A 21,695-nucleotide genomic window follows, 5' to 3' on the forward strand; every position below is an offset into this window, starting at 1 on the left:
TCTTTTAAGATACTCTACTCTACACCCTGACCATGACCTCAACCTGGGAGCTAGTCTGAGGGTGCAAGTAAGGCTTTTCCCCCGATCTCTTGTCAAAGCCATGCCTGCTCACCGTGGAAACTTTGCAAAATACCAAAAAGTATAGGTCCTCAAAAAACAGTAAACGCAGAATTATCGTATGATCCCACAGTTCCACTTCTGGGTATATACACCCCAAAATTTAACAGCAGGGACTTCAACAGGTATTTTTATGTCCAAGTTCACAGCATTATTCACAAGAGTCAAAAGGTGGTGGCAACCCATGTGCCCACCAGTGGTCAAATGCATAAACAAAATGCGACATATACGTACAGTGGAGTATTATTCAACCCTAAAAAAAAAGGAAATTCTGACACCTGCTACAACATGGATGAACCCTGAGGACTTTACACTCAGTGAAATGAGCTGCCACAGAAGAATACACATTATATGATTCCACTACAATAGCCCGAATTCATAAAGGCAGAGAACAAAGTGGGGGTTTCCGGGGCCCGTTGTGCGGAGGGTAGGAACTGAGGAATTACAGTTTAATGGACACAGAGTTTGGTTTTTGCAAGATAAAGAAGGTCTGGGGATGGATGGTGGTGATTGTTGCACAATAATGTGGATATACCTGGTGCCACTCAACCGTATACTTAAAAATTACCCGTGCTGCCTGAGCGCAACTCTGTTCGTACACTGGCACCATGCCTTCCGAATCTTTTTTCTAATTTGAGCCTTGTGATAGGTGTTTTTTTCCCCCTACAGCTTCCTGTCTTGTACATTACAGGAAGATGTTTTTACACAGCTGTGGGACCCAAAGGGGTCATTTTAAGCTACCCCATCAGATGTGAATTCCTGATACGCGGGTCTGCCAACATCCATATGGTGGCCCGGTAGCGGAGACTCTCAGGAAAGGCGAAACTTACAGAAAACAGTCATGGGGACTTGGGCTCTGGCAACCCTTACGTCACCCTGACTCCATTTCCTGCTGCTGAAAGATCACTGAGAAAGGGTCTGCTTAACCCTCTGGGCAGTAGCCACCTCACTACTAGGGACAGTGCCTTCCATTTTTAGGGTCACAGCTCTCCAACCCACTTTCCTCATTTTACAGAGGAGAGAATGCTTAAACCATAGACCTTCTGCTCAGAAAGCTGATGTCTTCTTCAAGGACCGTCTTTCCGAGTCATCTTTACAATGGTTGCATACTGGTGGTCCAGGTGAGAAATCTGATCAGGAGCTGAATTTTATTTGGCACAGGTGTTAACGATCAGGATGGACCTTGTAAAACTCCAGAACCCCGGGGGCTCTTGCCACGTAAAGACCTGACAGCACTGGGCGGGGAGGTCGACTGGGCCACAACCGGCTGCAGCAGCACCATAGCCCCCTCCACTCTCTATTCTCTCAAAGTAGGCTCTGGTCTGTAATTCAGATTTCCCCACTGGACCCGAAGCATTGAAGGTTAAAGACACTTTCGGGTCCAGAAATGCGCTTCAAGAGCGTTGGCTAGGGGCAGGGCTTGGCGGGGGGGGGGGGGGGGATTCGTTCAGTCGCTGACATGGTTATGCCACTGACGGTGTTGGGGTGCCCCCTCGGGGCCGGGCCTGAGCCTGGCGCGCGGGCATCTGTACGCATCCGGCGACCTTCCGTTCGGGGCGACCGCTGCCCCGGAGGCCAGGGACCCCCGCCCAAGCCAGCAGCGGCCTCGGAGCTCCGCTCGCTACTCGTCACGCCCCCGCTAGGCCTCGGTGTCATCGTCGGCACCGTGGGCGGCGACACCTACCTCGCCGGGCTGCAGAGGCCCGAAAGGCTAGGGGCTGGGGCACTCGGCGGGCGCCCCGTCGGGGGCGGTATCTCGCGGTGCCAAGGAGCCGGAGATGCAGCTGTGGGAGCTGGGAGCCGGGTGGGAGGCCCCCTCACCGCGTGGCCTCTGCTGCCATGGAAACGGCCTGCGCGCGGCCGCGAGGCACCAGCGGCGCGGCCGGGGTCTGGGAGCCGGAGCAGCGCACAGCTGGAGTTCGCGCATGCGCACCGACGCCCAGGCCCGGGGAGGTGGGGCCGAGAAGGGTCGAACCACTGAGCGAAGGGGGTGGGGAGCGTTGTAGGGAGTAAGGGAGGATGGAGGCGGGGGAAGGAAATGCCAAAAGAGGACCCCAGACTGGACTCGACTCCTAGGTATCAGGGCCGTGGAATCCAGCAGGGGCTCTGAGGTTGACACCGACTCAGCGCCGAGGTTCTTCGTGGTCTCTCACCCCCTCGACTTGCATGGGTGGGTCCGGTAGGGCGGGTTGGAGGGAGTTGCGCAGGCGCAGTGAGGCTGGTATCATGGCGTCCAGGGCCAAGCGGCGTGCCTTGGGTAGTGGGGCTCCGCGGGTTCCAGGTGTTCCGGTCCCGCGAGACGAGGAAGAAGAGGAAGATGAAGTGGAGGACGAGGACGAAGACGATGAAGACAGTGACGAAGAAGAGGATGAAGACGACGAGAGCGTCGACGAGGTGAGAACCACAGTCGACCCCAGCTTGGTTTACGGCTGGGTTCAAACTTTCTGGCCGCCAAAGCCTTGTGACTGTGAGCTGCTCGGAGTAGCGACCTCCAGTACCTGAGGGTCTCTAAGCAGAAACTGGAGATGATAAACTAAGTCTTTTTGCACATGGCAGACACGGAAGTTATTTTCAGAAGTCCTACTCCGCCGGGTCGCCCCCCCCCCCCGGCCCCCGCCTCTCGGAGAAAACCCGCCGCGACACTTCTCAGTGGCTTTTTTAAATTTAGTTCCAAAGCTAAAGCCCCAAACCCGTAGTAGACCAACAAGGGCCCGCAGTTTTTTTCTCTGCCCACCCTGCGGTCACTCCGCCCGGCTCTTGTTCCGTGGCTCACTCACAGCGGCCTTCTTTCCTTGAAGGCCTTCTATCCGTTCTACCAAGACCCGTATCAGAGGCTGGTCTTCATTCTGCAGTGTTTTCCATCCTTGTTTAGATCTCCCCTAAACAGTGTTTCTGCCTCCGGGGCGCCTGACCTTGTCCCGTTCACCAAGTCCGGGTGATGGGTTCTCCTAGAACTGGGTTCCTGTGTTTCAGAATAGCTCCTACCGTGCTGCTGGACATTATAGGTACTTAATATCTGTTGAATGAGTAGTTAGGATTGAATGATCCTTAAGAGCACTGAATGCCCGATGGGTACCTAAAACTTAGTAACGCCCAAAGCAGAATTTGCATTTCGTGCTCCGGCTTCTAACCTTTGCCCTCTTTCTATAAATGGCCCCCATATTGGCCAGTTGCTCAAACCCAGTAGTTTAATTCCTCCCTTTTGTCATCCTGCGTCCAGTCTATCAGTAGATCCTGTTAGCTTTATCTTTGTATCCAGACGCTTTTCATCATTGATTCTCCAGCATCTTAGTGCACACTTCATCACCGCCTGCCTGGACTCCTTCAGTAGCTTTTTTCCATTCTTGTTCCTGAACTGTCTCTACACCTGAAGCAGGAGAGATCTTTTATTTATTTTTTTTTACAAGATACTAGGAATGCTAAGTACCATATTTTGAAGTTTATCTTTTTTTTTTTTTTTTTTTTTTTTTTAGTAATCTCTAAGGCCACGGGGCTCAAACTTACCACCCTGAGATCAAGAGTCACACGCTTTTCCAATTGAGCCAGCCAAGCACACCCAGGGAGATCTTTTTAAAATGTAGGTCTATTCCCTCTTCCTTATTCAGAATATTCCAGTGACTTTCCATTTCATGAATAAGAAAATCAGAAAGGCAGCTTGAATGGCCACAACAGAATAATCAAGAGTGATGGGAAATCAAGTCAGAGATAAACATGAGTCAGAAGGGTGGATTCAGGGTTAGGGCTGAGACTGGCGTGGGTATATGATAAATCTTGAGTGAACAGAGCTTTCTCTTACAAATTAGCTCTTTGGCCCCTTGCCTTGAATGTGGTCTCACCTTTTTTCACTTAGAGCTTTAATTGGCTATTTTGCTAACTTTGGGTTGTAGAAATCAGTGCTTCTTGCATTAACATGGATAATCTGTTGCACTCTGGTGGTTAAAATCATCAATGTGGTAATCGTCATTGACATAGTAGTATAAGAAAATAGGCATTTTACATATACCATTGGAGTATAATTTGTTGCAGTGTCTTTGGAGGACAATTTGACAGTATCTATCAAAGTTTAGAATTGTATGTATTCCCTGCTTCAGTAATTCTACTTGTAAGAATTTATCTTCTGATAATAATGATAATACATGCTGTTCCAGGATCTGTATACGTTGTATTAACTCATTTAACGTTTATGTCAACTCTGAAGTTGGGAATTGTCACCATTTAAGACTGAGGACACACAGAATGTTTAAGACCGCACGTGTAGTGCAGTCTATGTAGGAGAAAGAAGAAACAGGAAATAAATTTGGTGATGTGTTGAAAACTTCCTGAAAGATTAACTTACTATTGGTAGTGACCTCTCAAGAGTAGGAGTTGGGGGGTGGGTTATAAGAGTTCAAGCCCTAATCTCTGTGGTCTTCGTAGTGTTTACCAATGACCTGTATCACTTTTTTGACTGAAGAAATTGTAAGGCTTTCAGGGCAGTTCCGCACACTTAGTGGATAGAGTCCTTTATTTGAAGGGGGCGGGGGGCTTTTAGTTTCTGAGATGTTCACTATCCACAGCTCATTACTGTGATGAAGAAATCCATGGGAATTATTTTGGAAATTCAAAATCTGCCTTAGATCTGTTTAAAAGGAAGGAAGTGTTTGTGTGTGTGTGTGTGTGTGTGTGTGTGTGTGTGTGTGCACGTGCGCACACTCGTGGGCAATAAGCCCGATTTAAAAAGCAGACTGATTGGCTTTGAGGCAGCTGGCAGAGATAGAAAGTGGGTATGTGAACTTCAGGAAACGGGTGGGGGTCCCGAAAAGATGAGAAGAAGAGCGCTAGGCACGTTCAGTGCTCCCGGCCGTGTGGTTGGGGCTCTTGTTCGTGCTTATTCGAGACCCTCAGAGGATAGCTTCAGCAGAAAGGGGAGTTTGTGGTAAGGGTGCAAGGGCATCTTAGACCTCCAAGGGCAGGAAGTAGCTGGGCTTCTGGAACCGGCTGGGGAGCCTGGGATGCCGTGGAGAACACGAAAAGTCTTTCACGTTTGTCTTCGCTTTACTTTGTTGCATTCAAGATATTTGGTTCTTTTTCTGTTCCTACTCCATATAGCAGAGAATAGAAAATCAACAGCTTCTGAGATTTGTCGTATTGCGTCTTAATTCTAAATCCTGTCACTTGGGAGTGAGTGGCAGGGCTCTGTTTTACAAAGATGGCCGTTTGCCCTGAAACCTGGCGGTTGGGGAGGCCGTTCCCAGGGAAAGCGGTGCTGGGCACATGATCCATCGGGTATCTGTAGCAGTGGGGCGGCCAGTAATAGCCTGGGACAGATGTCTGAGGCTTCTGTCCAGACGAGAAAATAGAAAACAACACCGGAAAGGTATTGTTTAGAGAAGTTCTTCCTTTATAAGGAATACCTGACTAGTGGTGAACTGTTTCGTGGTTTTGTTTGGAACACCCTCCTTCCCTCCGCGTTTTGCCGCTCACATCTGGCCGAACCTACCTCCGAGGGTCAGGATTTGACGTTTATAAACTGACCTTGATATCCAGCCCTTGGCAAATTTGAACAGCCAAGGGAATGCTTAAATATACACACAGGCAGGGTGACTAGGCAAAAGCACGTGTGATTTTCCTCCGCGGCCTTCTCCGGCTAAGACCCAAATTCCAGAACCTGCTAAACTTGGAAGTATGTGGGAAAACACTATTTCATCAGAGCCCCCAAATAAGTGTGTCACTTAGCAGGCAAGGTATGACACAGGACTGACCTTGTGGCAGTTTTAAGTCTAAGCCTTCTCACCAAAAACCAGGCCTGATGTTGTCATTGTTTTGCAGAGGATCAAGGAGCCCAGCCACACCCAGCTTCCTTTAGTCTCTTGCACTCACTCACTCACCAATTTCCTCCTGCCTTGGGGCCTTGGCGTGTGCGGTTCTTGGTGCCAGGAACTCTTATCCTCATGCCCAGCTCAAGCGTCCCTTCTTTTTTTTTTTTTTTAATTTTTTTTTTAATGTTTATTTTTGAGACAGAGACAGAGTGCAAGTAGGGGAGGGGCAGAGAGAGAGGGAGACACAGAATCCGAAACAGACTCCAGGCTCTGAGCTGTCAGCACAGAGCCCGACGCGGGGCTGGAACCCACGAACCGTGAGATCGTGACCGGAGCCGAAGTCCGTCGAGCATCCCTTCTCTAAGGGAAGACTTTGTTACCTGTTTTCCAAGCTGTTACGGCACCGTGCACCTGTGTTTTATAGCTGCAACCTCACATTTATTTGCATTAATGTTTTCTTCAAGTCTGTATTCCCCCCTAAACCGTACCCTCCACGAGGGCGGGACCATTCCTGCCTGCTTTGCTTACCTCTCCATCGTGAGTGCCTGGCACGGTGCTTGGTACATGTGGCACTCGGTCAGTACCTGCCAAGGAAATGAAGCGTAGCCTCGGAGCCATGGGCTGAACCAAACTGTAGGTCCTGCCAGGGACTTTTGAAGTGATTGTGCTCTTCGTTCGCCCTTGCAGTCAGGTACATAATTTCTCTTTTGCGGCTGCTGTGGTGGTTTTCTGTGGGGCCGACTTGCTCTACTTTGAAACTAGATCGCTCAGTTTTTTGTTTCTCAGGCTTTTGTGTCAAATGAGGAGATAGTGTGAATGTGCTTTGTAACCTGTGCAGATGGCTGTCTTGGCACTTTTCTTGCCTCCTTAAAGCTCAGGCAGTGATAACATTTTCTTTGCGTCCTTTTTCTGGCATGTTCTGTAGATAGACATAGAGCCCAAAAGAATGGAGGGAGCAGGAGAAGAAAAATCTGCCAAGTAGAAAATAATGCCTGAATTATCTTAGGAAGTTATGTGTGATGACCTATTTTGTGTGTTATTTACAGGAAGTGAACGTTGAATTTGAAGCGTATTCCATCTCAGATAATGATTATGACGGAATTAAGAAGTTACTGCAGCAGGTATGGTCTCTGACTCTGCACAGAACTTTGCTCTTCTGAGAAAATCCAGGCCACTCAAGCAACGCCAACTAGGTCAAATTCCACCCTTTATTTTAGAATTCCGTTCCTATCCTCTGGACCCTGCAGAGAAGGAAGAATGGTTTCCCTTCTTTTCCAAGGCTAACATACCCTGTTTTTTGCCTCATTAATATGTTAATAAGTATCTCTTGTCGTAAAATCTTTTCCTTTTCGTGTGCTAATTACTTGAACAACTCTTCTGTTTTTCTCTAATTCACATCCAAACTTGGTGGGGTAGAAGTTTTGTTTTGTTTTTTAAGTTTGTTTATTTTTGAGAGAGACTAAGAGACTAGAGCAGGGGAGGGGCCCAGAGGGAGGGAGGGAGGGAGGAAATCCTAGCAGGCTCCACGCTGACAGCAGAGAGCCTGATGCGAGACTAAAACTCCTGAACCTCGAGATCATGACCTGAGCTGAAGCAGGACGCTTAACCGGCTGGCCCACCCAGGCTCCCCGGGGCAGAAGAATTCTTGCGGAAGAGTCTGTCCCGAGTGCACCAGCTGGCGCTACAAAACCCATGCTTGCTTCTGCTTCTAGTCTCCCTTAGCCCGTTTAAGGCTCCAGTGTCCTAGTCACACTCTTTGGCCTTATGTCCTCCTTCTCCTGTCTCTTTTCCCCTCTTTTGTCTTCTTCTCTCCCACACCTCCTGTATTACCACTGCCTCTTACATTTCAGTGCTTTTAGCTTGCATTCTCCTGGGCTTTTCCTTTCCTCCTGGGTTCTCTTTGTGGTCCCGTCGTGGATATCGCATTATTTGAATGTGGATATTAGAAGTTGTATTAAAATTTTTGCGTTGATTTTCATTTAAAGTAAGTATTTTTCACCTTTCAGCTTTTCCTGAAGGCTCCTGTGAACATTGCAGAACTAACTGATCTCTTAATTCAACAAAACCACATCGGGAGTGTGATTAAGGTAAGCGGGACGGTTATGTTTGTTCTTATCAAATTAGTTCTTTGGCCTGTTAAGATCCTCCTGGTGTTTAGTTGGCAGGCCAGGGGCTCAAACTGGAAAGAGGTGTAACTTCAGGAAGAGAGACTGGTTACAAGCCATTCTAGTAATTTCCAAGATTATTGAATGCAGGTACCCAGGAGTGGCAGCAGACGGTGAGAGAAGGGGGTGATTCGGAGGGTGTTTGGGAGATGAGATGTGATGGGGTTTCGTGAGTGGCGGGAAAGGAGTCGAGGGTGGCTCCCAAGTGTCCGGCTCGAGTGACCGAGATTGCAAACATGGAGGAGGAGCAGGTCGGGAGGGAACGTGAGCTTGGGAGTGCACATGTCATGTTAGGTTTGCCTGTGACACACGCACATGAGGTGTGAGCCTGAGACTTGGCCCCTCTCAGCAGATGGGCGCTTGCCCGGGAGGGCGCGGGCAGACCCTGCTGATGCCACCGTTACTCCGTTACTGGCAGAGCCTGCGGAGGCGCCTCCGGTGGGGGCGGGGGTGGCCCGGGAGGGAGCATTTGGGGGATGCGCAGCGGGAGGGTGAATTCCGCCTGTGCGCCCAGCCCCTGGCGGTGCCTTCGGTTACCTGTAGCTGCCTAAGTGAAGTGTCCCGCAGTTTAGTGTCTTAGAATAGTAGGTCGTCTGTGTAGCCCGTTTGGACAGAGTTCAGTGAGGACAGCACACACCTGCTCCGTGTCGCACTAGCCCAAGAGGGTCAGAGGGGCTGGAGGGTTCCCTTTCAGGATGGCCCACTCACACAACTCGCAGGTTAGTGCCGGCTGTCCACTGGGAGCCCGGCTGGGACTGTGGGCCAGGGGCCTCCCTTCCTCTCCAGGGCGGGCCCTATGGGAGCGGAGATGTGGCCGTTGGTGGGAAACATAATCGCTACAGTGACCTTAGCCTGTTTCCATTTCCGTCTCTGAAAACGAGGATGGTGCCGGTCCCTCCTTCGGACGGTGGTGAGAAAGGAGCAGTGGCGTGTGGCAAGTGCTGGAATGTCAGCCATCACGGTCGCCGACTCTTTACCGTCTAGGTTATGGTGAAAAAGCGGCCACCTGAGTCTGATGTACCCCTAACCACCTCACCTTTCGACATCTCCCTTTGTTTTCAAAGCCAAGGCTCTCAAAAGAGTTGGCACCCACAGCCTCTACTTCCTCTCCTCCCAAGCACCCCGGTCTGGCCTTTACCATCAGTGCTCCACTGACGTTCTGGAACTGTCGGGTAGGATCGCCGGCATCTCCGTCACTAACCCTCACGGCACTGAACGTAAAGGAAGTGAAAGGAACAGCACCTCCAGTAGCTTCCTTTTCTTAGAGCAGTGGGAAAGGAGACTCCCCATCCACGTGTCCTCCAGCCGAGGGGGGGTCTGTAGGCGTGCTGACAACGCTGCCTCCCCCTTTGGTCCTCCGCCTTGTTTGCGCCTGCACAATGACCTTTGGGACTGCGCGGTCTAGGCCCCGTGGAGGTTAACGTGCCCCCTGGCCAGAGTGCGTGAGGCCTTCTGATCTTCCATCAAGGGGCGCACGGAAGGCCCCGCTTTAGGTGACCGCCGTGTGACCTCCCCTCTGTGCCCCGGGCGCCGAACAAGCTGTAGGGTAAGGTCCGGGCTTTGTGGAGAATAGCTTCACAGCGTGATTGTTTGTTCACCTGATCCCTCAGACAGGAAGTTACCCAGAGCAAGACTCTGTAAGTGGTATGGAGTGGCTTGCTTCAGTTTTCCGTCTCGTGTGCCTTTTCAGTCTGGGGGATACGTTACTGACCCTCCTCTACCTTCTGACCCTGTCCTGTAACCTTCCAACAAGCAGTCGCTTTTATCCTTGACACCGCTTACTGTCAGTGACGGGATTCAGCCCTCCCTTGGATGATTTCACAAATAGCCCCATGGTTTCCGCGGAGATACTTGAGGTGTCCCAGGGACAGAGGTTTGTGTCCTGAGGAGAGGACTGCCCAGAACTTTCACTGGAGCCTCTGGGACTGGGGAGGTGATTTAGACTTTTCTAGAAAAGACAGTCCGTCTGTTGGGCTGTGGAAGGGAAAAGGGCGGTGGCGGGGGAGGGCCATGAACTGCACTCGTGGGTTGTGTAGAGAGGCTCCACTTGTGGTGGAGTTGCTCAGGACTTAGGTGCTAAGAATTGTTTTGAACCAGAAGGCTTCAGGGGTGAAGGGAGGCATGGGGGGGTGCTGTGAGCGGGCCAAGCAGATGGGGGGCTCTTGCTGGGGGGGGCATGTGGAGGAGACCGAATGGGATTGGGACTCCAGCCCCACGAGAGGCACCCCCGTGTGACGTTGATGGTTGACGGCCTGTCAAGGAGGAACACTGAGCGTGCTCCGGGGAATGCTGACTGCTTATGAGCCCAGTGACCATTTGGGGTTGGGTTTTTTTTTTTTTTTTTTTTTCCCAAGTAATTTTTGTGCTCAGTCTGGGGCTTGAACTCATGACCCCAAGATCAAGAGTTGCATCCTCCTCCAACTGTGCCAGCCAGGTGCCCCCGTTTTGGGGATTTCTTAGGATTTGACACTGAAGGTTCCTTTTTCGTCCTCTGGTGTTCTGTCGGTTGGTACTGCGTGTTTTGCCACGGTAGCTGGGAGACCTTGAAAAACGGTCTCGGGTTGATCTTAAGGGACCAAGGCTGGCATACATACTCTTTTCTTTCTTTCCCTCTCTCCTTCCTGACCAGACATGGCCGGTCCTCTCACGGGCTGTTAGTGCCCTGAGTTACCTTCTCAGTCTCCATTAGTGTATCCACGTGATTACCTGAAACATCTCTCACCTTGGCATATAGTTTTATTTCCTAGGCCTTCGAGGCCTTACCTGAGCCACCGCCCCCTTCCTTGTTCCCGCAGGAAGAAACCGGTGGTCATTTACAGCCTGGGCCCGCAGATGAGCGGGCCTTAAAGCCTGGTGGCCCCTTTGCCCGTCTCCTCTGCCCCGCTCAGCGTGGCCGGGCCCCTTTCAGTCACTGAGGTGTGACTTCCGGTGCCCACAGAGGCAGGTCCTGCTGTTCTCCACTCTCGCCCGGCGGCACCCTGCCACCGGCGGTGCATCTGCTCCCTTGGCCTCCCCTCCGTGAACCGGTCGTGCTGAAGCGGGTGGCAGAGCCCTGTAAGCCCCTTCCCACGGGACGGTTTCCAGGACAGCGGGCAGCTGTGGGTCCCTGCTGTCCTTCCGGGGGAGAGCAGCAGCCTCCTTCTCATTTTGTTCAGCACATGGTCCCCAAGGACTCAGTCCGTGCCGGACTCCGCGCTCGGTACTGGGGATTCGCGGAGAGTTCGCAGCTTGAACAAGCAAACAAGCCGCGTGAGGCGGTCCGTGTGGAGGGTGCGCTGAGGCCGGCAGGGGAAGGGCCGTCATCGAGCCGGGAAGTGCAGGGTAGAGGTCGGCATTTCATTCTTAGTTCTCGGTTCTTAATTCATTTCCCTTCTGGCCCTTCCTCTCCCGCGCGCGTGGTAGGCGTAAGTGGCACTCGGGCCTTGTCCTCCTTCACCGGGGCTCTGGAGTGTGGCTGTAGGTGAGCCAGTGTCGCTAGGGCTGGCTGCAGCCAGATTGCTTGGAAGACAGAGTGGCTTCTTTCAAGAGGCTTTAATTGTTCTGGGTTTTTTTTTTTCTTTTTTTTAACGTTTATTTTGGGGGGGATGGGGAAGGGGCAGAGAGAGAGGGAGAGAGAGAGAATCCCAAGCAGGCCTCTGTGCCGTCAGCCCAGAGCCTGACGCGGGGCTTCATCTCACGAACTGTGAGACCATGCCCTGAGCTGAAGTCAAAAGTCAGACGCTTAACCTACTGAGCCACCGTATCTAGCATGAAGAAACCTGGAGCAGGAAGGGATCATCCATGGTGTAAAACAGGGGAACAGAATCGAGGGAGGTGAGCTGGTAGGGCCGCGGCCACACGGTGCTTAGCGTGCGATGCTTCCCTACGGTGACGACAGCCGAGGAAAGTTTGTGAAAACCGAAAGAGGACTTCGTATTCTGCTTCTTCCCAAACATACAACTCTCATTGCTTTTTCAAACAGCAAACGGATGTTTCAGAAGACAGTGATGACGATGTGGACGAAGATGAGATTTTTGGATTCATAAGTCTTTTAAATTTAACGGAAAGAAAGGTTAGTTTCACTGGATGACTGTTCATTAGACCGAAATCGCTTGTATTTAACACACGATGATAGTTTTTTATATCAGATAGCGATGCTATAAGGGTATGTGCCCTTGTGAAATCTCACTGTAATCTTTTTTTAATACGAAATTGTCTGTGTTACGAGTAATCTATGCCGTTCAGGGCCTTGAGTCCCTGTGGCGTAGAGAACCATCGGGCACTGGTGGCCTGGTGTCGGTACCGACACGGGATCCGATGGCGCTGCTGTCCCTGCGGCCCTTGCTTTGACTGTGAGGCTTCGTTGCTTCCTGCCGCGGAGGGCGCTTCGTCACCTTCGCTTGGGTTTCCATCCATCTCTTTGTTGACGGGAGTTCTGGCCAAAAAGGAAAAACGGGCTGTTTACGGAATCAGGTGCAGGTTACACTTCACCTTCAGGTTTTAGATGGACTGGAGTTGCCACGCCAGTGTGTGGTGTCCGTGTGCCCCTCTCTCACCGCTGCTCACGGCCGGTACGCAACCCGGGTGGTGATGCTTCCGCAGTCAGCACTGAGGAAGTGTGGGAAACCGAGGACGTGGCGGGAAACCGCCTTTGCCGTGAGACAGAAGTCACAGCTCTCACTGTCACGTCGCCTCGTCTTTGCTTTGCAGGGTACGCGGTGTGCTGAACAGATTAAAGAGTTGATCCTGAGCTCCTGTGAGAAGAGCTGTGGGAAGAGCTCGGTTGAACAGCTGGACGCGCTTTTCAACGACGCCTCCAAGCCCGTGGGCTTTCTCCTCAGCGAGAGGTTCATTAACGTTCCTCCTCAGATCGCGCTGCCCATGCACCAGCAGCTCCGGTAAGAGACCGGGCCACGCGCCTCCGCACGGTTTTTCCCCGGTGGGTTCGGCAGAGCGATGCCAACCGTGTGTGTGGGGCGGGGGGCAGCTGGAGCGGCCAGAGGGGAGGCCGTGTCCCGCCAGCCCTTGATTACTTGCGGCCATAGTCTGAACGGCCTTACGAGATTGACGGGGGTACAGGAGCAGCTCATGTGGCCTTCTTACCCGTTGGACTAAGGTTTCCCCCCTCTTCCCAGATTTCTGTAGCATGGGTGAGGTGCCAAGCGATACGCCAGTGACGGAAACTGGGTACAGTTCCTAGATTCCACAGGGACATTTTGTAACTAAGGAAGCGGTCCTGACACCGTGTGTCTGGCTTCTCAGGGTTTGTTGCTGTTGTGTTTTTATATTATGGGGGGGGGGGGGGTTAGGTTTCCACCATTTTAACTGTAAGCAGGGCTCAGGCTCGGGATTGACTGGACCTTGAGGTAGAGCGGGGCGGAAATACAGACCGGCCCCCGTGCCGCGCAGACGCCCCTGCTCCGGGGCCACGGCGCTCGCGCGCTCCCGGCGGTGCTCGGTGGGAAGGGAACTGCCGGCCACGAGGACCCCCGGCTGCCGTGCGACGGGCTTCTGCCGCATGTCCTTTGTTGCGCTTCGCCTTTTTTCTGATCCGTTGGAGCTCGTGTTTGTTTGGTTTCACGGGAGGGTGATCTCCCTCCTGATCCTCTGTTAAGGAAAGCCAGAGGCTTTCCATCTTTGTTCAGCCAGATGCAGAGGGACATTGTGTAGTTTCCGGAAGGAAAAAAGATTTAGGCTGCATTGCCACTCCACAGACTACTCTAGAATTTAGGGCACCTGTGTCCTACCGTGTCCTTTGTGCAGCAGGTCGGGAGTGAGTTCCAGACTCTAGTGCCGGGAGCCTAGTAGTCACCTGCTCCGAGGGCTTTGGTTATGGCTCTGTGCCTTTGTGGCTTTTTGTTAAATATCTGTCCTTAAAAACGCACCTTCTTACATGTTGATGTCGAGTGAATTTGAGACTTGTTACTTACCGTGTATCCACAACTCAGCATCATCTGACTCATCAGACTACTTACTATAAAACACTGCTGTAATTAATCGAAAGCGCAGTGGACTTCAGAAATAACACTCGGTGCTTTAGAAGTGTCCAGACCTAACGTCGGTTCATTAAGCCTGTGTCAGACACGACAGAACCCACCGAAGAGGCCTCCCTGCTCTTCTCTGTGCTCTGGTTCGTGGATCTCATGGATTTCACCTGACTCAGCAGGCAGACCTCTGTGTTACGCCTTTTAGGGAGGAACTGGCAGAGGCACACAGAACGAACAAGCCGTGTGGAGAGTGCTCCTTCTACCTTCTGATCAGCAAGACGTTTGTGGAAGCTGGAAAAAACAATCCCAAAAAGAAATGGAGCAGCCAAGAGAAAGAGGAGTTAATGTTTGCAAATGCAGAGGAAGAATTTTTCTATGAGGTAAGACTGGCCTGTTTTCACCTATTCGTCTAGATGTCAGTAAGGATCTTCTTGACCGTCAGCAGGATCTGTTGCTCTCCCATTTACGTCAAAGTCCTTTGAGTACGGCCACTCTTCCTCCGTGCTGGCAGCAGCTGGCAGCTGACACAGGGCCCACACCTAGTAGGTTCTCAACAGGTTAAGTCGCCAGCTCCCCCCGGCCCCGTCGGTGACGAGCCTGGGGAGGAAAAAAGCTATGGACGCTCAGTGGTGGTCAGGCACTTACAATATGCTGACTAGAAGATGTTTAGTTCTAGAACCACTCCGTGAGGTAGACGTTAGTCCTGGTTTACAGATGGGGACGTGGAGTCCGAGGGAGATGGGAGCCATTATCTGAGTCACGCAGCTGGTGGATGTGGAAGTTGGGGCAGGCCCATTCTCCCCCACGATGGCTCACACGCTTCTCCCTGCCCTCAGTCCTGGATGTCCTCCCGCTTTTGGGCTTTCTGGCACTTTCTTCCTGTAAGGGTATATTGTGCTACGATGGACCACCAGACACCAGAGAACATGCTTTCTCACCCTGACCTCGTCTCAATGTTGAATCTGAGGGGTAACTTACTTTCCTGGATTAGAGGATATCTATCGCTATTAAAAAGACGCCCACTAAATACTAAACCACTACCAGATTGAGCACTGCCCTGGTTTTTCAGGAATAAATAGTGAAAATGTTTAGGCCTAAGCAGCACCTTAGATAGGTTGTTTCAGGGAAGTATGTATGTATGGTTGGTTTAAGATGGCCTGGTTACGCAGACTTCCCTGTCGTCACGCGACAGCTTTATGCCAAGGGAGCAGCCAGGACAGTGAGGAAAGACCAGTGTCTGAAGACCATGCTCATTAATTGTCAGATGTTAGGAGTCTTTCTTTCGCTTTGCTGTTGCAAGATTATTTTGAGAATCAAATGAGATCACGAATACGAGCAGAATTATAAATACTGATAAATGATGGTGGCAGTACTCTCGCTTAGCTGCCGTTCCCCTCATCGCGATGGGGCACCACTCTCCTCGCTCCTCCTGTGAGTTAGGAATTTGGTAAGCATTTTGTGACTTCTGCCTGACTGCCCCTTCTGAGCTATTTCTGTGTTCTGCTTCCGTTCACCGTCATTCTTAAACACGTACCAAATACTATTCCTGGCTGCCACGTAAATGAGTTTTGCCTTCAGGTTGGCTGAATTTTTAACTTAATATATTTGCTTTAGAAGGCAATCTTGAAGTTCAACTACTCGGTGCAGGAAGAGAGCGACACCTGTCTGGGAGGCAGGTGGTCCTTTGACGACGTCCCGATGAAGCCCTTGCGAACTGTGATGTTGATTCCAGGTGACAAGATGGACGAAATCATGGGTAAACTGAAAGAGCATCTCTCTCTCTGACCCGTTTCCCATGGGCAGCAGGGGGCTGGTTTTCGTTTTTGTAAAATTACCAGAAAACAGCTCAGATTTACTGAAAAACTCATCACTTTATTCAGATTAAGGTCCTCTACAAAAAAGTAGGGTTCTGTCACCTGTGTCTGTGACACATTTACAAAATAGCTTTTTTAAGAAAAAAAAATTTGGTCGAATTACGAATGGTTGATGAAGAGCTTTTCCAGTAAGAAGGAAAACGTGGAGTAGTAATTTAAAGAACTCAATAAAAACTTCCATTTTTTATTTTTAAATAATGTACAAAGTGTAACTCTTTTCGAGACTTCTCGTGTGGGGTATGATGTCCGTATTCAAGTTGAAGGTCCTCACCTTGCTCCAGTGGATCAGCCGTGCGGCCCGGCTGGGGTACTGGCTACGCAGCACGCTCTAAGGGGAAGGTGCAGACGAGTCACTGCAAGGCGCACCTTTGCTCCGCGGTTTCCGGGCACTTCTCACACATGTTCTGTTCCTTCTTCATTGTTGACATGGGTGATAGGTGATCCATCACCTGGTGTAGAATATCCTTACTCTCACTGGGAGGCAGGTTACTGAAATAGTATTGTGGTGCCAGTTGCATAAATCTGTGGAAAACAGAGAAATGAGACTCCTTTCTTCTTTGGTGAGAGATACCAAACGTTACGAGCGGGTCCTTCCCACCCCCGGAGAATCTACTTGTGGAACTGCTATTTAATTTGAACTCCTCAGTCTCCGTGTGCTTTTGGAGAGTAGATACTTCCTGTGGTATGCAGGGAACCGGTCCAGCTGCATTTCTAGAATCTCTTCTCTAGGGTTATGCCACACAGTGGAAGACGCCCACTGCTAACCACCAGGGGAAACCCGTACTCGCCCTAAGGCCCATCGTCACAACACGTCACATCAGGTGTTTGGGGAGCACTCCGGGTGAGTAAGAGAGGGAGTATCTTTGCCTCTTCCTCTTATTAACTGATGCCACTCCGCACCCAGCCACTGGCTACTTTGGGTTCCTGCCTCGCACGTCACTCTGTCCGGGTCCAAGTGTACGTTCAGGTGGACCCAGCATCTGCAGTTAGCACCCGGGAGAGGATGCACTCCTGCTTAAAACTCTCTAGTCGGTTCCTACTGCACTTAGGATAAATTCCAAACTCTCGTGTGGCCCGGAAGCCCTCCACCTCTGGGTACCTGCCCGTCTTCCACCTCCCCCCTTCACCCCTTCCTTCCCCACCAGCTCCAGTCTTGGCACATCCGTTCCGAGCGGTGGCTAAGCCGTTCCTCCTCAGGTTTCCGCCTGCAAACACTACTTCTCTGCAGCTTTTTGTTCCTCTTAAGATACTTTATACTTTGTTTTGTACTTCTACACTGTGTTCTTTTTTAAATTTTTTTTTTTAAGTAATCGCCACACCTAACGTGGGGCTTAAACTCATGACCCCAAGATCAAGGGCTGCCTACTCCCCCACGGAGCCAGCCAGGCGCCCCTCTGCGCTGCATAGTTTTTGCTGTGTTCTCAAAGGCAGGAACGTTTAGATAATCATCCACAGAGACCTGCCATTAGGAAGTACTCTCCATGGAAATTCAGATTGGTGCCAGCATAAACTTCTACCTGAAAATGTAATAAAAACTAAATCTGTCATTTACTCAAGTAGGAGTTCAAAAGAACCCCTTTTTTGTCCATTAAACTTACAGTTCAGGAGAGATTTCTGAGGTAATCCTGATGTAGTTGTTCTCTGCTATGCTGAACTTGTGGAAGAGAACCCACTCTGGCATCTTCTTGGTGATGGAGTAACCGGACCGGGGGTGCAGCTGGGCAACCTGCTTGTGGGTCAGCATCAGGTAGTTACCCGATCCGTCCACGTCCCGAGCAATCTACAAGGCAAAGGTTTTAAGAACGAAGACTTTGTCTTAATATGGAGATTGACAGACAAAAATGTTTTCTTTTAAAGATTCCTGACTATTTTGGGGCGCCTGGGTGACTCGGTCGGTGGAGCATCCGACTCTTGGTGTCAGCTCAGGTCATGGTCTCAGGGTTCATGAGTTCGAGTCCCACATTGGACTCTGTGCTGACAGCATGGAGCCTGCTTGGGATTCATTCATTCATTCATTCTCTCTCTCTCTCTCTCTCTCTCTCTCTCTCTCTCTCCCCCTGCCTTCCTCTTCTCTCCCTCTCTGCCCCTCCTCCACTCACTCTCTCTCCCCTTCAAAATAAACTTAAAAAAATGTTTATGTAAAAAAATTCCAAAGTCTTTCATATAAAACAGTGAAAACTACAAATCTGCCACCCAAGTTTCCTATTTTCAGATCTAAAAAATAAGCCAAGGGGCGCCTGGGTGGCGCAGTCGGTTAAGCGTCTGACTTCAGCCAGGTCACGATCTCGCGGTCCGTGAGTTCGAGCCCCGCGTCGGGCTCTGGGCTGATGGCTCAGAGCCTGGAGCCTGCTTCCGATTCTGTGTCTCCCTCTCTCTCTGCCCCTCCCCCGTTCATGCTCTGTCTCTCTCTGTCCCAAAAATAAATAAACGTTGAAAAAAAAAAAAAATAAGCCAAAACTGTGTTTTGCCCAAAACTTTGAGACAGTGACGATATTAACTTTAGTATGGGCAGGGCAGTAGGTGAAAGACAGCAGCGCTACAGATGTTAAATGTTTGGGTCAAGGAGTAACCTTGCCACGTGACAGGCAATGTACTCAAAAGTCAGGTGTTTTGTGCCGGATGTTCTAGCTCATCTGACACAGTAATGCTGATGTAGGGCCTTTTCCCACACAGGTGAGGAAATCCACGTTGAAGTGCCGTGTTTTTTTTCTTTATGAAGAGTAGAGTTTGAGTGGAAATACCCCAGTATTTCTCTTACTATGATGCGAAGAGCATGCTTACACCTGTAGCGTGCTGTAATTTAGGGGAGCTACGTTCGGCAGCCTTCATTTTGGAAAAGAAAGAAATGAGATGTTATCTTTATTTCTTTGTTGGGTATTAGTATCGCCTGTTAAATATGAACTAATTTGTGGGGCGCCTGGTGGCTCAGTCGGTGAAGGGTCTGACTTTGGCTCAGGTCATGATCTCATGGTTTGTGAGTTCGAGCCCCACGTCGGGCTCTGTGCTAACAGCTCTGTGCCTGGAGCTTGCTTCCCACTCTGTGTCTCCCTCGCTCTCTGCCCCTCCCCCGCTCACGCTCTGTCAAAAAATGAATAAACGTCAAAAATAAAATACGAAATTTGCAAACCGGTGAAGTGAGGGACTGTGTCTGATGTTCAGCCAAAAAGTGTTTTAATAACTTCCCCTCTGTAATGAAGAAAGACCTTTTGTCCTTTTGGACCAAGTGAACATATTCTGTCTTGGTCCTTCATTCAGTTCCCTCGAGAAAATGTATATTTAAATATTAAATCTTTAGTAACCTAGAGGCTTCTCGGTTTTATTTTACTTTTTTTTTTTTTAATGTTTATTATTTGTGAGACAGAGACACAGCATGAATGGGGGAGGGTCAGAGAGAGAGGGAGACACAGAATCTGAAGCAGGCTCCAGGCTCTGAGCTGTCAGCACAGAGCCCGATGTGGGGCTCGAACTCAGACTGTGAGATCATGACCTGAGCCGAAGTCGGACGCTCAACCGACTGAGCCACCCAGGTGCCTCTATTTTACTTTTTTAAATAAAATTTTGAGAGAGAGAAGGCCTTCACGCATGTGTGCGGGGGAGGGGCAAAGAGAGGGAGAGAGAATCCCAAGCAGGCTGTGTGCTGTTAGTATAGACCCCAGCCCTGAACCCACGAATGGTGAGATCATGACCTCCAAATCAAGACTAGTATGCTTAACTGACTGAGCCACCCAGGTGCCCTGGTTTTCGGTTTTAAAGTTAACATCAATCAAAGAATCATCCTAAGTGAGAGATTCCTAACAGAATCATGGGAGATTTTGTAAAGACCCACCCCGAAGACGGCCCTCCCTGTTCTCACCTGCATGAAGTAGCCGGACAGAAGAGCTTTCTTTATGTTCAGAGCGTTTTCCTTGGAGCCAAAAGCAGGTTCTGCGCAGGGAAGCTCGATTCGCTTGACAATTTCTAAGAGTTCAGCTCGGATGACATCCGCCATCCTGAGTGCGCAGCAGTTGAGGAAGTAATCGTGACACCACTTTTCAACACAGTCTGGGAGGGAAAGAGGAGTAAAAGAAATGACTTGTCATAAGCTGGAAGAGCCCAGGCCGGGAACAAGGCATGATCTCCGTGTCCTCTGGACTCCTCCCCTAAAGAGGTGGTCACCTAAGTGACTGGGAGGGAGGCTGCGGTGGTTCCGGGACCCCGGCGAGCTCCACGAACCGCATGCTGCTGGCACTGACCAGTGAGTGGGTCACCCTTCGTCTGCAGCTCTGAAGGGGCACAGGAGGCTGGCCCCGACTGACACCCGTCTTGTGTACACGGCAAGGATGTACGAGGCCCCAACGTTTGATCCAACTAAGGAGAAAAGCGTACGGTAGAAGTCCCCTGAGCCGTGAAACTCTCTCTGCAGGTTTATAAGAAAAGGGTCACTACTGGGCCGAGTTGGAAATCGTGGGAAGCTCACCTACCTGCCCTAGCTGCAAATTTGTATTACAGTTCAGTCACCTGGTTCAGTGTGAAGTTCTTTCATGCCACCTGCAGTCACTTAGGGTGGATCCGGCGTTCAGCCTTGCCCTGGTGGTGCCCCCGGCCTTGGCACAGTGGGCAGAAGAGCCCGGCCGTGCCCTCAGGCCCACTCAGCGCGACAAGAGCACGTACTTGGGCAAACAACGGCCACCCACCCCCCCTTGCTCTCAAAAGAGGCCACCAAACTCCCCGTATCTTTTCTGGCTCCACCGACAACTTTTTCTTGTCAGCTGTGAAAAATGAGTCCCCCACTCTATGGAATTCTGCCATTCACCGGCTGTCCTGTCTTCCAGTTCACTTCCCATCCTATCGGAGCAAAGGAGGTATAAGATGCTTCATGGAAAACGAAGGGTCCCCTTGCAGGAAGGGAACTCACCGGCTGCCTTCGGGGGCCCAGCCTTCACCACACCGCCCTGGCCTGTCGGCCCCTCGGGCTCCTCTTCCTGTCTTTATTAATGCCGAGCACTGGAGTCGCCCACGTACGTGCTTCCAGTTCCCTTTCCACTGGGTCCCTCTCCTGGAAACCCACGCACTCGTCCTTTCACATCAGGACTTCTGCCTCCGCTTTCACACGCACCCTTCTGCTCTTTGCACAACTCCCCTCCCTCCTTGACCGACCTGTGGCCTGGTTCTCTTCTCCGGCCTCCTGCGGCACACCTGTCTACTCTTCCTGTTATCTGGAGTGGGGATCTGTTCGGCTTTGTTCTCCATGTCTGCGTTCTCTCTCCATCCAGTGAGTGTGCGAGTCAGGGAACGCACAGAGCACAGCTCTGACCCAAGGGCACTGAGAGATGGCAGTGCCCTTCTCTCCTCCCTGCACCCTGGAGGACGGGAGCTGTGCTGTGCAAGACTCTGGGTCCCCATGTCATCGTGCCCAGGCACAGCAGCCAGTGCGTTTAGGGACTCGGGCGCCATCCGCTAGGTGACCAGCAGGGCCGGAGAAGGGTGAGTTACCAGCTCGGTTTTATTTGGGGAGGGAAGGGTGGAAACGAGTAGGTTTCTCAGAATCGCGAGCATTCACTTACGTTCACTCGTGGAATTCAGAGCCGTGTCCTGGTAGGCCTTGTAAATGTTGATGAGGGTAAAGTGATCTCCTTCAGGATGTAAAAATGTCTTCCAACAAGTCAAGGCAGCCTCCTCAGCTCCACGTGGCAGGTTAGAAAAGCAATTGGGAGCTTTAAGACACAAGAGGTCACGAGGTCAGCAACCCTGGAGCCGCTTCATGACCTTAGCACAACGCAGAGGGAGGGGCTCGCC

At 50.9% G+C, this 21,695-nt stretch overlaps 3 protein-coding genes across 8 annotated transcripts in view; 1 reads left to right on the plus strand and 2 right to left on the minus strand.

The window, feature by feature from the left end:
* The window catches only part of UROS (uroporphyrinogen III synthase), a 34,766-nt gene extending 32,881 nt beyond the window's left edge, over positions 1-1,885 (minus strand). For all 4 annotated transcript variants that reach the window (XM_047073596.1, XM_047073595.1, XM_047073601.1 and 1 more), the window contains exon 1: positions 1,802-1,885. The gene's annotated coding sequence lies outside the window, so the exon portion shown is untranslated. The remainder of the gene's footprint in view (positions 1-1,801) is intronic.
* Positions 1,886-2,305: 420 nt separating this feature from the next.
* BCCIP (BRCA2 and CDKN1A interacting protein) lies at positions 2,306-16,115 on the plus strand. 2 transcript variants are annotated; one of them, XM_047073594.1, is made up of 7 exons: positions 2,306-2,511; positions 6,962-7,036; positions 7,922-8,002; positions 12,042-12,131; positions 12,770-12,957; positions 14,252-14,426; positions 15,664-16,115. In XM_047073594.1, exons 1-7 carry the CDS (start codon positions 2,344-2,346, stop codon positions 15,829-15,831), a joined length of 945 nt encoding a protein of 314 aa, XP_046929550.1. In that variant the 5' UTR covers positions 2,306-2,343; the 3' UTR covers positions 15,832-16,115. The 2 variants fall into 2 exon arrangements, with proteins under 2 accessions (XP_046929550.1, XP_046929549.1); XM_047073593.1 differs by having other exon boundaries at positions 2,307-2,511; positions 15,661-16,115.
* An 81-nt stretch (positions 16,116-16,196) lies between these two features.
* The window catches only part of DHX32 (DEAH-box helicase 32 (putative)), a 53,282-nt gene continuing 47,783 nt past the window's right edge, over positions 16,197-21,695 (minus strand). For both annotated transcript variants that reach the window (XM_047073591.1, XM_047073590.1), the window contains 4 exons: positions 21,464-21,613; positions 19,774-19,961; positions 17,519-17,700; positions 16,197-16,442 (listed from right to left, as the gene is read on the minus strand). In XM_047073591.1, the coding sequence (XP_046929547.1) occupies positions 16,271-16,442; positions 17,519-17,700; positions 19,774-19,961; positions 21,464-21,613 (692 nt within the window). In that variant the 3' untranslated portion in view covers positions 16,197-16,270. The remainder of the gene's footprint in view (positions 16,443-17,518; positions 17,701-19,773; positions 19,962-21,463; positions 21,614-21,695) is intronic.

The sequence above is a fragment of the Lynx rufus genome, unplaced genomic scaffold, assembly GCF_022079265.1.
Source record: "Lynx rufus isolate CCGP_SWC_20201006 ecotype Redwood Valley unplaced genomic scaffold, mLynRuf1.p SCAF_11, whole genome shotgun sequence".
In the NCBI taxonomy this organism is placed as follows: domain Eukaryota; kingdom Metazoa; phylum Chordata; class Mammalia; order Carnivora; family Felidae; genus Lynx; species Lynx rufus.

What these genes read in the sequence shown, in the direction of transcription:
- BCCIP (XM_047073593.1), top strand. Translation starts at nt 2,344, where the DNA reads ATGGCGTCCAGGGCCAAGCGGCGTGCCTTGGGTAGTGGGGCTCCGCGG. An exon ending in CCCATGCACCAGCAGCTCCG is followed by an intron (nt 12,958 to 14,251) that starts GTAAGAGACCGG and finishes TACGCCTTTTAG; the next exon opens with GGAGGAACTGGCAGAGGCAC. An exon ending in AGGAAGAATTTTTCTATGAG is followed by an intron (nt 14,427 to 15,660) that starts GTAAGACTGGCC and finishes TATTTGCTTTAG; the next exon opens with AAGGCAATCTTGAAGTTCAA.